The sequence below is a fragment of the Trichomycterus rosablanca genome, chromosome 16, assembly GCF_030014385.1.
Source record: "Trichomycterus rosablanca isolate fTriRos1 chromosome 16, fTriRos1.hap1, whole genome shotgun sequence".
NCBI classification, from domain to species: Eukaryota; Metazoa; Chordata; class Actinopteri; order Siluriformes; family Trichomycteridae; genus Trichomycterus; species Trichomycterus rosablanca.
In genome coordinates this window covers 4,724,227-4,739,104 of record NC_086003.1, presented here as the reverse complement: position 1 = coordinate 4,739,104, position 14,878 = coordinate 4,724,227, and the positions used below count along the sequence as shown (strand labels likewise).

Below are 14,878 nucleotides of genomic sequence, written 5' to 3'. Positions count from 1 at the left end.
GAACACATAACAGATACTTATTTGTCATTTCAGGTTTGAAAGCTACTCACATGGTACAGAATATCGGTCCATCCCTCCATGGTGATGCACTGAAAGACGGTGAGAATAGCGAACAGGATGTTGTCAAAGTTAGTGATTCCAAAGTTCGGTCCTTTCCAGTCTTTTCCTTTTCTACACACGGAGCCACTGGGACATAATCTAGCTGGAGCCTCCAGACCACAGGGGTAATCCGCAGTTCTCTCTTCTACACTCCCAAAAACATAAACACACATAGAAACAGTAAAACACATAAGAGAAGTACAGAATTATTATTATTTTGTTTAATAATGTTGTTATTATTGGAAGTAATAAAAGTAGTTGCAGTATTACATAATTATTATATTTATTATTTTTATTTTTATCATTATTATATTAGTAGTATATATTATTATTATTATTAGTAGTAGTAGTAGTAGAAGAATAAGTATTTTTTGTATTACAGTAATATTAGTATTACAGTATTATTATTATTGTTGTTGTTGTTGTTGTTATTATTATTAATATTATTAGTAGTAGTAGAAGTAGTATTAGTATTACAGTATTATTATTATTATTATTATTATTAATAATAATTTTATTATTAGAAGTAATATTACGAGTAATTGTAGTATTACAGCATTAAAATGTTAATAATAATAATAGTAATAATAATAATTATTATTAGTAGTAGTAGCAGTATTGGTATTTCAGTGTTAGTATTATTATTATCATTATTTATTATTATTATTATTATCATAATTATTTATTATTATTATTATTATTAGCAGTAGAAGTAGTGGTAGTAGTGGTAGTAGTATTAGTATTATTAGTATTACAGTATTATTATCATTATTCCTATTATTATTAGTAGTAGAAGTATTATTAGTATTATCATAGTATATATCATCATCATCAATATTTTATGATTATCATTAGTAGTAGCAGTAGTAGTAGTACTAGTATTGGTATTATTAGTATTACAGTATTAGGATAATCATTAGTAGTAGTAGTAGTAGTACTAGTATTACAGTATTATTATTTTTATTATTATTAGTAGTAGTAGTAGAAGTAGTAGTGGTATTAGTAAAAGTATTATTGGTATTTCAGTATTAGTATTGCTATTATCATTATATTTATTATTATTATTATTATTAGTAGTAGTAGTAGAAGTATTATTAGTATTACAGTATTATTATTATTATTATTATCATCATCATCAATATTTTATTATTATTATTATTGCACAAAGCAAGGTCTATAAAGACATGGTTCAGTATGGAAGAACTTCAACGGCCTGCACAGAGACCTGACCTCAACCTCATTAAACCTCATGAATTGATACTAAGTCAGGACTTCTCATCCAACATCTTCACCTTACCTTAAAATGATTGATTAATGGGCACAATTTTCATAGACACATTTCTAGCAGAGTGGAGGCTGTTAAAGCAATGTTAGATTAATGCCAGTGGTTTTGAAAAATAGTGTCCAACAAGCTCATGGTCAGGTGTCCAGAAGAGTTGATTAGTGTCCAGAAGAGTACTGATTAGTTTCTAAGCCACTTAAACATCAGACTGTTTAAGCATACTGGCACGATGGGTCATCAATGTCGTACACATGTTCCTGGATTAAAAACACACTGGTGTGCAAAACCTGCTGATGATGCCGATTGAACAGCTACCAGCTACAGCTGGGTTTGTGTTAGCAGCTCAGCCTTGGCACACCAGGAACATCATTACCAACACAGCGCACAGTGTGTGTTATTCAAATCACTGACACACACTCACACACACACATCGAGTGTATATTAACAGCCTGCCAAGCCGTTTCGCCTACTGACACACTCACAGTCAGACAACGTGGCTCCTGCAGGTACATAAAACAGCTTCTTCATTCTATCCCATGATGACTCTGTGCACAGAGCTTCTCTTATTGGAACAAAACCCTCCAGTATTGGCTCAGTATGGCCAACCAAGAAAAAGCATTTAAAGCATTTTGAGGATTTATCACTGCTTTCATTCCACTGAGATTAAGTAAAATAGAAGTGTGTGTGTGTGTGTGTGTGTGTGTGTGTGTGTGTAAGTGTGTGTGTGTGTGTGTAAAAACACTGTGACAAACAGAGACTGAAGGCTTGTCATCTTTCACTGTTCAACAAGTCCTCAGTTGCCCCCGAGAGTGTGGAAAGCAGAAAGCCGTGTCGTTCCAGGTTCCACTCTGTTTATTGCCCAGGAACCGCATTAATGCCATCTGCACTTGCTAACTTTATGTAAAATTAGCTACAAAACTGTTCGCACTGTTGGTAAAATTGGGCTAAAAACCCTCGCCCCATCCAAAAAAAAAAAACACTTCTACAACCTATTCTTAATCCTCACCGAGCATTTGATTAGGTACACCAATCTGGTCTGTCCAATATACGAGTACAACGTAATTCTTTTTTTCGTGTATCCCAGCTCGTTTGGAAGCTGGGGTCAAAGCGCAGGGTCAGGCATTGTATGCCCCTTCAAGGGCCCAACAGTGGCTGTATAGCAGAGCCTGGATTTGATCTTCTGACTGATAGCCCAAAGCTCTACCAACTAGGCTACCACTGTCTGCTTAAGTCCCAATAAAACCTCCTGTTTCCCATTTATCAGTCTAAACGGACTCTCATGGAACCCCCACTGACCAAGTTATTTGGGACCATTCTCAGGACTGCAATGACACTAACATGGTGTTGTTTTTAGCACCTCAATGTCAAAGCCAGTGTCAGAATACAGCTCCAAAAATAGCAATAAGATGCTATAGAAGGTAAGAGGTGGGTCTTTAATCATCTCTTGAAGACAAGTAAGAGACTCCGATGTTAAACAGACAGGGGAAGTTCGTTCCACCACTTGGGAGCAAGTGCAGACAGGAGCCTTGATGCACGTCTTCCTTGAGCTCTGGGTGAATCAAGATGAGCAAGAATAGTGGCTCGAAGGTTGCGTCTGTACACCTACAACCAGTCCTAACAAGGGATGTGTTCCTAATAAAGAGGCCGGTCAGTGTAAACAGTATTTAAAGATCCCAATCCCAACAACACTGTTGCTGATTTAGAGATCTTGAGACCAAGTGTAATGCGTTGTTTATTAGTGACATGTTTATTATTTTTCAGACAATTAAGAGAGAGATAGATCATACTCACCTGTACCATTTTTGTAGCAGGTGGTTTGGAACTTGCCCATGTAGAATTCCACACCGATAATGGCGAACATGACGATAGCAAAGAAGAGCAGAAGGCCGATCTGCAGGAGAGGAACCATGGCCTTCATGATGGACTTCAGCACCACCTGGAGACCTGATACACAGGTAAGTACATTACTGCATGTCCACAATTTTAAAATTAGATGTCCAACAATTAGATGTGTTTAGCTAATGATTAAGTGTCCACATACTTTTGGCCTTATAGTGCATGTCATTTTCCTGCATATGTGTTTATATAGAGGTTCCTTCACACTTACTGGGGATTCCTGATACCAGTTTGAGAGGTCGTAGCACTCGAACAGCCCGCAGCGTCCTCAGGTCAAATTCTGAGCCCACCTTGGCCAAAATCCTGCAAGACATGTGTAAGTATTAAGGGTATAATCAGTCATTTTAGTTACTCATATCTATCTATCTATCTATCTATCTATCTATCTATCTATCTATCTATCTATCTATCTATCTATCTATCTATCTATCTATCTATCTATCTATCTATCTATCTATCTATAAGGTAAGCTATTTATAATGAAAGCTATTTATAAGGTAAACTATCTATAAGGTAAACTGTCTATAAGGTAAGCTATTTATAATGAAAGGCTATTTATAAGGTAAACTATCTATAAGGTAAACTATCTATAAGGTAAGCTATTTATAATGAAAGCTATTTATAAGGTAAACTATCTATAAGGTAAGCTATTTATAATGAAAGCTATTTATAAGGTAAGCTATAATGAAAGCTATTTATAAGGTAGGCTATCTATCTATCTATCTATCTATCTATCTATCTATCTATCTATCTATCTATCTATCTATCTATCTATCTATCTATCTATCTATCTATCTATAAGGTAGGCTATTTATAATGAAAGCTATTTATAAGGTAAGCTATAATGAAAGCTATTTATAAGGTAGGCTATCTATCTATCTATCTATCTATCTATCTATCTATCTATCTATCTATCTATCTATCTATCTATCTATCTATCTATCTATCTATCTATCTATCTATCTATCTATAAGGTAAGCTATTTATAATGAAAGCTATTTATAAGGTAAGCTATAATGAAAGCTATTTATAAGGTAGGCTATCTATCTATCTATCTATCTATCTATCTATCTATCTATCTATCTATCTATCTATCTATCTATCTATCTATCTATCTATCTATCTATCTATCTATCTATCTATCTATAAGGTAAGCTATTTATAATGAAAGCTATTTATAAGGTAAACTATCTATAAGGTAAACTGTCTATAAGGTAAGCTATTTATAATGAAAGGCTATTTATAAGGTAAACTATCTATAAGGTAAACTATCTATAAGGTAAGCTATTTATAATGAAAGCTATTTATAAGGTAAACTATCTATAAGGTAAGCTATTTATAATGAAAGCTATTTATAAGGTAAGCTATAATGAAAGCTATTTATAAGGTAGGCTATCTATCTATCTATCTATCTATCTATCTATCTATCTATCTATCTATCTATCTATCTATCTATCTATCTATCTATCTATCTATCTATCTATAAGGTAGGCTATCTATACGGTAAGCTATCTATCTATCTATAAGGTAGGCTATCTATACGGTAAGCTATCTATCTATCTATAAGGTAGGCTATCTATACAGTAAGCTATCTATCTATCTATCTATCTATAAGGTAGGCTATCTATACGGTAAGCTATCTATCTATCTATCTATCTATCTATCTATCTATCTATCTATCTATCTATCTATCTATCTATCTATCTATCTATCTATAAGGTAGGCTATCTATACGGTAAGCTATCTATCTATCTATCTATCTATCTATCTATCTATCTATCTATCTATCTATCTATCTATCTATCTATCTATCTATCTATCTATCTATAAGGTAGGCTATCTATACGGTAAGCTATCTATCTATCTATCTATCTATCTATCTATCTATCTATCTATCTATCTATCTATCTATCTATCTATCTATCTATCTATCTATCTATCTATAAGGTAGGCTATCTATACGGTAAGCTATCTATTTATCTATAAGGTAGGCTATCTATACGGTAAGCTATCTATCTATAAGGTAGGCTATCCATACGGTAAGCTATCTATCTATCTATAAGGTAGGCTATCTATACGGTAAGCTATCTATTTATCTATAAGGTAGGCTATCTATACGGTAAGCTATCTATCTATAAGGTAGGCTATCCATACGGTAAGCTATCTATCTATCTATAAGGTAGGCTATCCATACGGTAAGCTATCTATCTATCTATAAGGTAGGCTATCTATAAGGTAGGCTATCTATAAGGTAAGCTGGAACCCGGGTAGAACCGATAATCCACTAGCACACCAGCGCTGAGATCCCGGGTTTGAATCTCGGCTCTGCTACCGCTCAGCTGGTCACCCCCTAGCAGACAAATTGGCCTCGCAGGGTTATCAACACTGTGTAACACCTTGTTTGCCCAGGGCACCTGTACAGAAAGTGGAGATCGGGGCATAGATCGGGGCGTGGCTCTCCGTATGAAGTGCCGACCTCATGTGCAAATCCACTGAAGTATGGGTGAATAAGAAGGGATTGGTGGACTGCACACATGTCGGAGGAAGTGTGTGTCAGGCAAATATACACCCTCATTGGACGCCTTCGGGGAGCCAGCAGGGGATTGGCTATGCTAAATTGGGAGAAAAGGGGGTAAAATGCATTAAAAAAATTACCCTTAGGTAGATGCATTCCTGTCTTGCATAAAGAGTTTCTGGATTGCACTGGACTCACCACAATGCCGTTCAGAATAAACCAGTTAGTACAAATTTCCAAGTATATAACCACACCCCTACACCAGCACCTCCAAAAGCACACCACCAAGACCCCATCCAATCAGGAATAGTCCACCAGTTCTCTTTCTGCTAAGCTCTAGAACAGTGCTGGGTATCAGTATTTCTTCTAATGTGCTGCAGGACCATAAAAGGACACCGGGATTAAATTAAAAACATCCGCCTTTCAAATAAACTAAACGCCACCCTCGGGCATCTGTACACAAGTGGGTGTTGAAATGAACATAATCTTATCTAATCCCATCATGGATCCAGTTCCAGGATGACAGTGATTTGACGTTGCCAGGGAGACGAGGTCAGCTACCATAGCACGCATGAGTCTTGATTTCAGAAATTAGCCTCATTGAGCAGTGAACCGGAACCAGTATGTGCGCCTTCTTGAAAGCGCCGTGCTCGTCTTACATCACGTTCTCCAGCCCTCAGGAAACCAAACCACTGGGCTTTCATAGCATTATTCCTCTATAGATGCTGCATCTGAACCAGATACACAGCACAGATGAATGAAACAAAAGCAAAAGGAAAGATGAAAAGCTGAGGGGCATGGAGCGTTTTCAAGAGGGAACGTGGATAGCTGCGGGAGGAACATCACATACAGGGCCGCGCTGAGGAGGGGATGAGAAGGTGAACGGAGAAAGTGGAAATGGGGATGGAAAAAGGACAGCGGCATAGCTGGAATGAAAAGATCATCAGTGTGTTGGAGGGTTGTGCGGTAAATGTGTCAGAGCTGTCGTAACACCCCCGCGACGTGTCCACCCACTCAGCATATACAAACCCAAGCCAAAAGAAAAGTGACAGGCAAGTGGGGGGTAAAAAAAAAGTGAAAGTTTTCCACCTGAAACTGTAGACATTTCTTTAGCCGTTCTGACTAAAAAAGTACATTTTGTTAATTTATTTATTTATTATATTATTTTATTTAAAATACATAATTTTTTTATTTTATACATTATTAAATAATTAAATTCAATTAAATAATAATTTTATTTAGAAATAAATAATATTATTATATTAATTAAATATAATAATAAATTAATAATAATAATAATATTAATTATTAATAATAATACATTATTATTATTTATATACATGTGTACAGTACAGTGAAATTCTTTTTCCGTGTATTCTAGCTCGTTTGGAAGCTGGGGTCAGCGCACAGGGTCAGTCATTGTATTGTATGACCAAGAGTCTTAGGGGCCTTGCTTAAGGGCCCAACAGTGGCTGCATGGCAGAGCTGGGATTAAAACTTTCAACATTTCGATTAATAGCCCAAAGGCTACCACTGTCCCACTGACTAAGCTTGTTATAACAGGGCTCTTTTTCACCCTGCAGAACCTGGGGTTGTTACCAATCCACCTTCTGCATTTTCCTTGCTCAGACAATGACCAGAGGTCACCAGAGGTGAAACACAGTCTCCAATTCACCTCACTTGCATGTCTTTGGACTGTAGGAGGAAACCGGAGCACCCGGAGGAAACCCACACGGACACGGGGAGAACATGCAAACTCCACACAGAAAGGGCCCGGACCAGCCCACCTGGGGATCGAACCCAGGACCTTCTTGCTGTGAGGTGACAGTGCTACTTACCAAGCCACTGTGCCGCATGACTTTATGAGCCCTGAGTGTAGGTAAGACCAAAGTGTCTATGGGTGTGTTCGAAAACCTAGGGAGCTGCCTTGCTGTCTTACTGCCTACATAGGCAGCTGCCTCAGTAGAGAGGATTCTAATAAGTCAATGACTTATAAGTCAGGTTATTCGAACGCGCTACTTAGACAGCGATTCCATCGGGTTTCGCATTTAGCATTTAGCATTTTGTCATTTAAACCCATAACTCTCTTCTCCATATCTCCCTCCGTGTACCGAAAACCGTTAGATTCGCTGACAAGCCCGAACTTGCAAATAAAAACACATGTACAAGTTTATACAAGTTAAAAATCAGTAATAATTTATTTACGTTTGAAAATAACTTTCTCCGTCCCGTCAGCCATGTTTTTTTTTTTTCTGTGAGAGAAGAGCTGCCGCACTGAATGCTGGGATTGCCTTGATCACTAAGGACGCTTCCGATGCTCACTCGTTCTTGGGTCAAAATAACATTGAAATTTTAAGATGCCTCAGTAGTGAGGATGTTAAGGCATCTAGGATTTCGAACAGCCTCATTCTCGGGAGCACGCATAGGATGACGTAAAATGCTGCCTATGTAGAGAGCTCCCTAGCTTTTCGAACAAACCTATTGTTTCAGGTGTATGTGACATTTTTCTTTGCACGGCATGGCACTGTCATGGTTTTATTATTCTAAATGTTCCAGTCAAGCAAGTAGGTGTCAGAGTGAAAAATAAAAGTGGTTTTTAATATCCCTCGTATTGACAGAAGCATAAATCAGAAGCAGAAGAGCTCTGAGCCCAGCCACAAGAAATATGCTTTGGGATGATTGCTGCCATTGGTCACAGGCAAAATGTAGAAATAGACAGTCGATAGCATTTTATTAAGAACAACATTATAATTCTGAGCTTGACCCGTCTTTGGTCATAGAACTACATTTTAGAGAAGGAAGCTGGAGGGAACGTGGAAGTGTGAACTGGTCTGAAGAAGATTATCGGCTTCAAGGCCAAAGAACACAATCTTTAGGCAGTTTAGACAGAGAAAACAAGCTGAATATGTTTTTTGATATGTTCAGCATCACACCCTCCCCCACATCTGCAGCAGCAAATCCCCCAATCATCACCCCAGTCCTCCCACACTCGCATTCACCCACCCTAACCTAATAACCACTGTCTAAGAAATCAAAACTATCAGACCAGATACAGGTAGAGAGACACTGAGCATTGTTGCAAGACCTGATGGAATCATCCTGAAGGTGTTGAAGGTTTGTACCACCCGGTTATGTGGGATCTTTCAACCCCAGCCTTAAACACGAGTGGGTGCCAGTGCTGTGGAAAGCGCCATGGCTAGGTGTACATACAAGCACAGGTGAAAATTAACTACAGTATGTCTCAGTACACCAATCCATTCTCCACCAGACATTGAGATCAAATTTGCCAAGGTAACTGTAAACAAAAGCAGTTGCAACAGCGGGACAATTTATGATTTGCCCCACAGTGGTCAGCTTTGATCAAATGTATTGCAGTTGGGTTTTAAATATGGCACTTGTGTTGTTTCTTTCCAGTGGTGATTCTGTTTGACTGTTTCTCGCGAGCCCGCTTCAGTATGCTTGGTCCCTGGTTGCCCCACTGGGGTTCTTGTGGTGTTTCATTTTCTGCAGCTGTGTTTAGTTTGCTTTGATGAAATGTAGTCCTGTTGGGTTTGAAATATAACACTTGTATTATGAGGGTTCTTCAAAAAGTTTCCGCACTTTATAAACTCTATTTATTAAGAATTTTGAAAACAAATGACATCACTTTTCTACATGGTCATAGAATTTTTCCCATCGTCGTACCAATTTTTTAATGCCATTAGCAAAAAATGTCACTGATGCACCGCATGAAAATCTTTTTCCCCTTAAAGCTTCTTTGAGCGTCCAAAATAGTGGAAATCAGATGGCGCTAAATCCAGACTATAAGCTCTTTCTCTCAGTCTCTCAAATACGACCGATTACTACTCCTCCCACCCTCACTGTTTCCAACCAAAATATAAAAGTGTGGAAACTTTTTGAAGATCCCTCGTATTTCTATTCAGTCCTGATTCTGTTTGACTGTTTCTCATTCTACTGGTACAGCCTGCTTCGGTACACTTGGTTCCTTGGGGAGAAGGGTAACAAGTATTAGCACTTGGCAAAGGAAAGAACCACTAAATGTGTGATGTACCATAGGGTACAGTATTCACAAGAAGGGTTTGTGTTTTTAATGCCACTACAGTAAATGAATTTGTTCAAGTATTCAACAAGTGCTATTCATACACTCATCTAAAATTACTGTCAGTAAGTTATTAATCAAGTATAAAATTGAATTATAATTAATGTAGCTGAATTTACACACGCTCGCCTCATTACTTTCTACTGAATGTTGTTTTTCATTTCCTTATTATTTTTTTAAGCTAGTAAGCAAGGATTTAGTCTGGCAGGGAGTTTTTTTTACACCTCCTAGAATGGAATGCAGTCGGGTAATTACTGTACCCACATGAACTCTGCTAGAATTGAGTTTTTCACACCTTTACATGAGAGATGGTTCACTCCCGAGAGAGTGCAGCATCACGCCACATTCACATCAGCAATGTTGCTTTTCAATGCAGGCAATGCCTTGATAAAACTGAGAGATTTTAGCTGGACATTTAAACAATCTTAATAATTCATAGTTAGCAATTTAGCTCTGACAAATTTAACATTAATAACTCATGTATTCAGGTTTTCCAAATTTTCCAAGCAAGCTCATTAAACTCAGCTTCCAATCATACAACGATCACTTTATTAGAAACACCCATCTGGCACCTACGTTTATTCAATATTGTATAAGCTCCTCCTACCATACAGATATACCTTGTGGGTATGCAAATACTGACTGTAGCCTGTGTCCCCCGGTACCCCATTCATTAATCAACAGGGTCCCTTTAGCGCCCTGTGAAAGTGTCCGCTGATGTAAGACTAGACCAGATGAACACACAATGTGTCTCTAATTGTTCACTACAACCAGTGCTAACAGGGTATGTGTTCCTAATAAAGAGCCAAATCCCAACAACACTGCTGCACCTGCTGAACTCATACATACACAGAACAGCACACACCAGTACTACCAGTACAAACATCTGCTGAGTGGGGGTCCTTTTAGATCAATGCACGGGGTATAGGAGGAGGACAAAGCGTACAGAGAAAGTGTAGCAGTTAGCAAATTAGCTGTTTCTTGGCATTTTAAATTAATTCTGATTTTGCTGGCATTGAAAAATGCTAATGAACATTCATAAATAAATTTGACTCTTGAGAATCAAGAACTTTGCTTGAGAAATAGCTTTATAAGTTAGTATTGCGCTAGTTTAGCTAATCTCAGTGTAAAAAAACTGGTGTTGTGCTGTTATAGCTGGTTTTCAGCTAATCTCCCAGCCTTGCCAATTAGAACCGACCTGACTAGGATCTGAAATCATTTTTAAATCATCACACAAGACCAGATTAAGCAAGGAAGCCTTGTTTACATTGAGGTTTACACAATGTTTAGGTCAAAAATGTTGTTTTTAGCAAGCTAAGCTAATGTAGCACATGTCTACCTGTTGTATAAGCAGTTAAAACAGAAAAGAAAGAGATTTTACTTCATATTTTTCACTTTTACACTGGAGAGAAATTAGTGCTGTTTAAAATCGCTTCTTCTGATAATTTAGAGTCAGTTCATTTTTGAATGTTTAGGATCTCTCACGTCTTTCTATATTTACTTTCACAGCTAGGCGTGTGTAGTGGCCATGCTCCAGTCCTTCTCTGTTGAGGAAGAAAGGTGATGTGATGGCTTCATCGTTTCTGATAAGCCAAAAAATCACATGACCTGTGTGGGTGGGCAGAGAAGGAACTTTTGACAATACTGTAGATGAGGAGGCTAATGAAGCCATGCTGCCTATCACGAACCATTAGCATCAGACATCACACCATGCAGCGCACACACACACACACACTGCACTCATTACATCCATACACATTCTAATCTGAAACACGTATCAGGACAAGGATTAGCCCAGCTCATATAAAGAACTCACTCTCTTTTATAGACACTAGATATTTTTCATGATGTGACCAAGATTATATTTTTAAATGGCAGTGTAAACACTTCAGGTCTTTTAAAAAACTCATTTTTTTATGTACAGTCAAGATGATTTTAAATACCTGCCATTCACATAAAATCAGTTTTTAATCATGTCCCCTTCACTTCAAATGTTCACAGAATACACTAGCAGAATAAACAACACAATATAAAACATGAAACAGAATACGCTGTGTTCCTAATAAAGAGCCAAATCCCAACAACACTGCTGCATCTGCTGCACTCATACATACACAGAACAGCACACACCAGTACTGAGAACACCCCACCACTCAAACATCATCCACTCCATCAGGGTCCTTTTAGATTAATGCGCAGGGTAAGGAATGTAGTAAGGAATGTACATAGCAGATAGGTGTTCCTAATAAAGTGCTCGGGGAGTGTAATAAAAACACAATAAAGAGCCAAATCCCAATTACACTGCTGCACCTGCTGCACTCATACATACACAAAACAGCACACACCAGTACTACCAATACTGAGAATGCCCCACCACTCAATCATCATCTGCTCAGTGGGGGTCCGTTTAGATCAATGCACAGGGTACAGGAATGGGACAAAGAGCTACTGTAAGTAATTGTATACCTACAAATATAACATAAGTAAGGAATGTACATAAAAGGTAGGTGTTCCTAATAAAGTGCTCGGGTGTGTAATAAAAACACAATCATAATGAATTCTTTAAATTTTATATGTTTTTAAATACTGTATTTACACTATCAGACTATTTAATCTAAAAATCTAAAGTGACTCACAATTGTAACCAAATACATTGAAGCAACTGAAGTCCTTGCTCAGGGACCCAACAATGACAACTTAGTAGTGATGGGGCTTGAACCAGCAATCTTCTGATCAATAGTCCAGTACTAACCTAATTTAGTTTCATTGTGACCACTTTATATAATATAAAAGCCGAAATATACTTTATATTATAATATATATGGTGCTGGTGCCACAATTGTACAGCGGATGAAAGCAAGTTGACCTGCCTCCCTCAGGCACAGTAAATTGTGCCTGTCTTCATGCCAGCCAGGTCAATAGCACCACCCGGGATTCTAATTCGAGAGCTCGAGAACTCATCTGCATATAATGTATTTAGCGTAATTGACTTTATACATCTTTATTAATAAGTGTGTCTGAAACATTTGTACCCAGTAATAAGGAGGGATGTCCACAAACTTTTGGCCATATAGTGTATGTTTGGTGTAAATAAAATAGTTCCTACTATCGTGTTTGGTGAGCGTATTGCTGATGTATTCTGTAGGATTTTCACAACCATATGCAGGCATGAATTTATTCACACAACATGCTTGATTTGGTGTGACTAATGTTCTCCTGTTATGAAAGGTTCAGAAGAGGGAGAACAGAAAGCCAACGCTTCTCTTTCAGAGCATTGTTCCATGACGAGAGTCTTTGTCAGCAGACGCAGGGAACACGCTGCTTGTATCTCTGAATGTCAAATTGTTTTCCATTAATGGATTTACAGTTCTGATTAAATTCATTTTCTTTTACCTTTTTATTTTGCGTTCCTCAGCACATTAATGAACCAGACCAGAACTAAATGGACTGCTCTGGTGCTCGCTGTGATTGATGTGCGAGGCATTATAAGGTTATTACTACAGTTACTGAGTGAGTCTGTAATGTTCATTACACTACTTTACAGACAGACAGACAGACGGACAGATAGAGAGATAGAGTTTATTGTTATTGTAGTTATACTATGAAACTTTGTTTGGTAGCTCTCTCTGAGACCAGCAGCAATAATACAATAAAAAATAAGATAAAAAAATAGAGTACAGTGGTACCTTGTAACTCAACGTCCCCTAAATTTAAAATCTTTGAAACTCAACCTTTTCGTCGAGAAATCTGTACCCTTAAACTTAACATTTCCCTTAAACTCAACAGTGTTCAGTTTGTGTTTTAAAAAATTATTTATTTAATTTCAAATGAACAATGAACAGTTGCTTTGTCCAGCGCTCGGCTTGAGCAGTGCGGTAATACGTCATCAAAGTGCGCATATGAGACAAAACCATCAGATTCACTCTGAAAGCTCCACATGTATCTGTGTTTAGCTGAATTCTCCTCACTGTTTCACTTTTAAACTTGTGTTATAGCTCGAGGTTCTGAGAAATTGTAGGAATCAGCTTTTAATTTCAATGTTTTAATATTATAGTCCACTGGACCATGGAATGCATTAACAGGTTTCTCATACATCCTTAAGGGAAAAAATACCTTAAAACTCAACGCCAGTCCCGGAACCAGTTGACGTTGAGTTTCAGGGTACCACTGTATTTACATGGTGATTTGTAAATATACACAGGGTTTAAATAGAATTGTTTTATTGTATTTAATTTTTTAGAAGAATTTTAGTCTTTCAAACAAGCGTGTGGTTATTTGCACATACTGGAACACTGAAACTAAATTGTAAGAACTGTGGGACATAAATAAGCAATTATAAATAAAAACTTTATTTGCAACACCAAGCAGGAATTTAAAATAAAGATAACTCCTTACTTCCCTTCATCTTGTCTCTGTTGACTGTAGCTTGCTTTGCTACACGTGGATGGAAATAAAGGTGATTATAACCTCCAAAGGCTGATTTGGGGCATTGACCAATCATACCTAAACAAGGGGTAAGGCACAATGCTGAGAATGTTAACTTTTATGTTGTTAATTTATGTTTCTTGAGGTTCAGGTACATAAGGGTACGTATACCATTCTGGGCGCTTGGATCAGCATATATATTACATATTTAGAAGCGCCAATCTAACTTTGGTATACCTTAAGAACGTGCTTTTTCAAGCGTTCCTCAAAACCAAATTCATTATGTGATTTGAAAACGTTTCCACCAGGTCTCACTTCATTAGCACTTCCTCAAGTTCCAGGGCTTCCTTCACACCCTTGATATGACACATCTGAGTCATGGAGGACACGGTCAGGAATTATTTGTGGACCTGTTTTCAGTGTGAAGGAAATCCACTGGCCTTTACAGATCCATGGCACCTTGGGGATGAACTGAAACAAGCCAGGCCTTCGTGTTCAACATTATCAGTGTCTAGACTGAATAGGCACAAAGAAGAGGCGGCAACTTCATATTATCACCTAT

The 14,878-nt window shown here is 37.6% G+C and overlaps 1 protein-coding gene across 1 annotated transcript in view; it reads right to left on the bottom strand.

Moving 5' to 3' along the window:
* cacna1bb (calcium channel, voltage-dependent, N type, alpha 1B subunit, b) overlaps positions 1–14,878 on the bottom strand; it is a 120,212-nt gene that overhangs the window by 79,971 nt on the left and 25,363 nt on the right. Inside the window, exons 4-6 of the mRNA XM_063011264.1 lie at positions 3,489–3,580; positions 3,173–3,325; positions 51–244 (exon numbers count right to left, since the gene is read on the bottom strand). Of these exons, the coding sequence (XP_062867334.1) occupies positions 51–244; positions 3,173–3,325; positions 3,489–3,580 (439 nt within the window). The remainder of the gene's footprint in view (positions 1–50; positions 245–3,172; positions 3,326–3,488; positions 3,581–14,878) is intronic.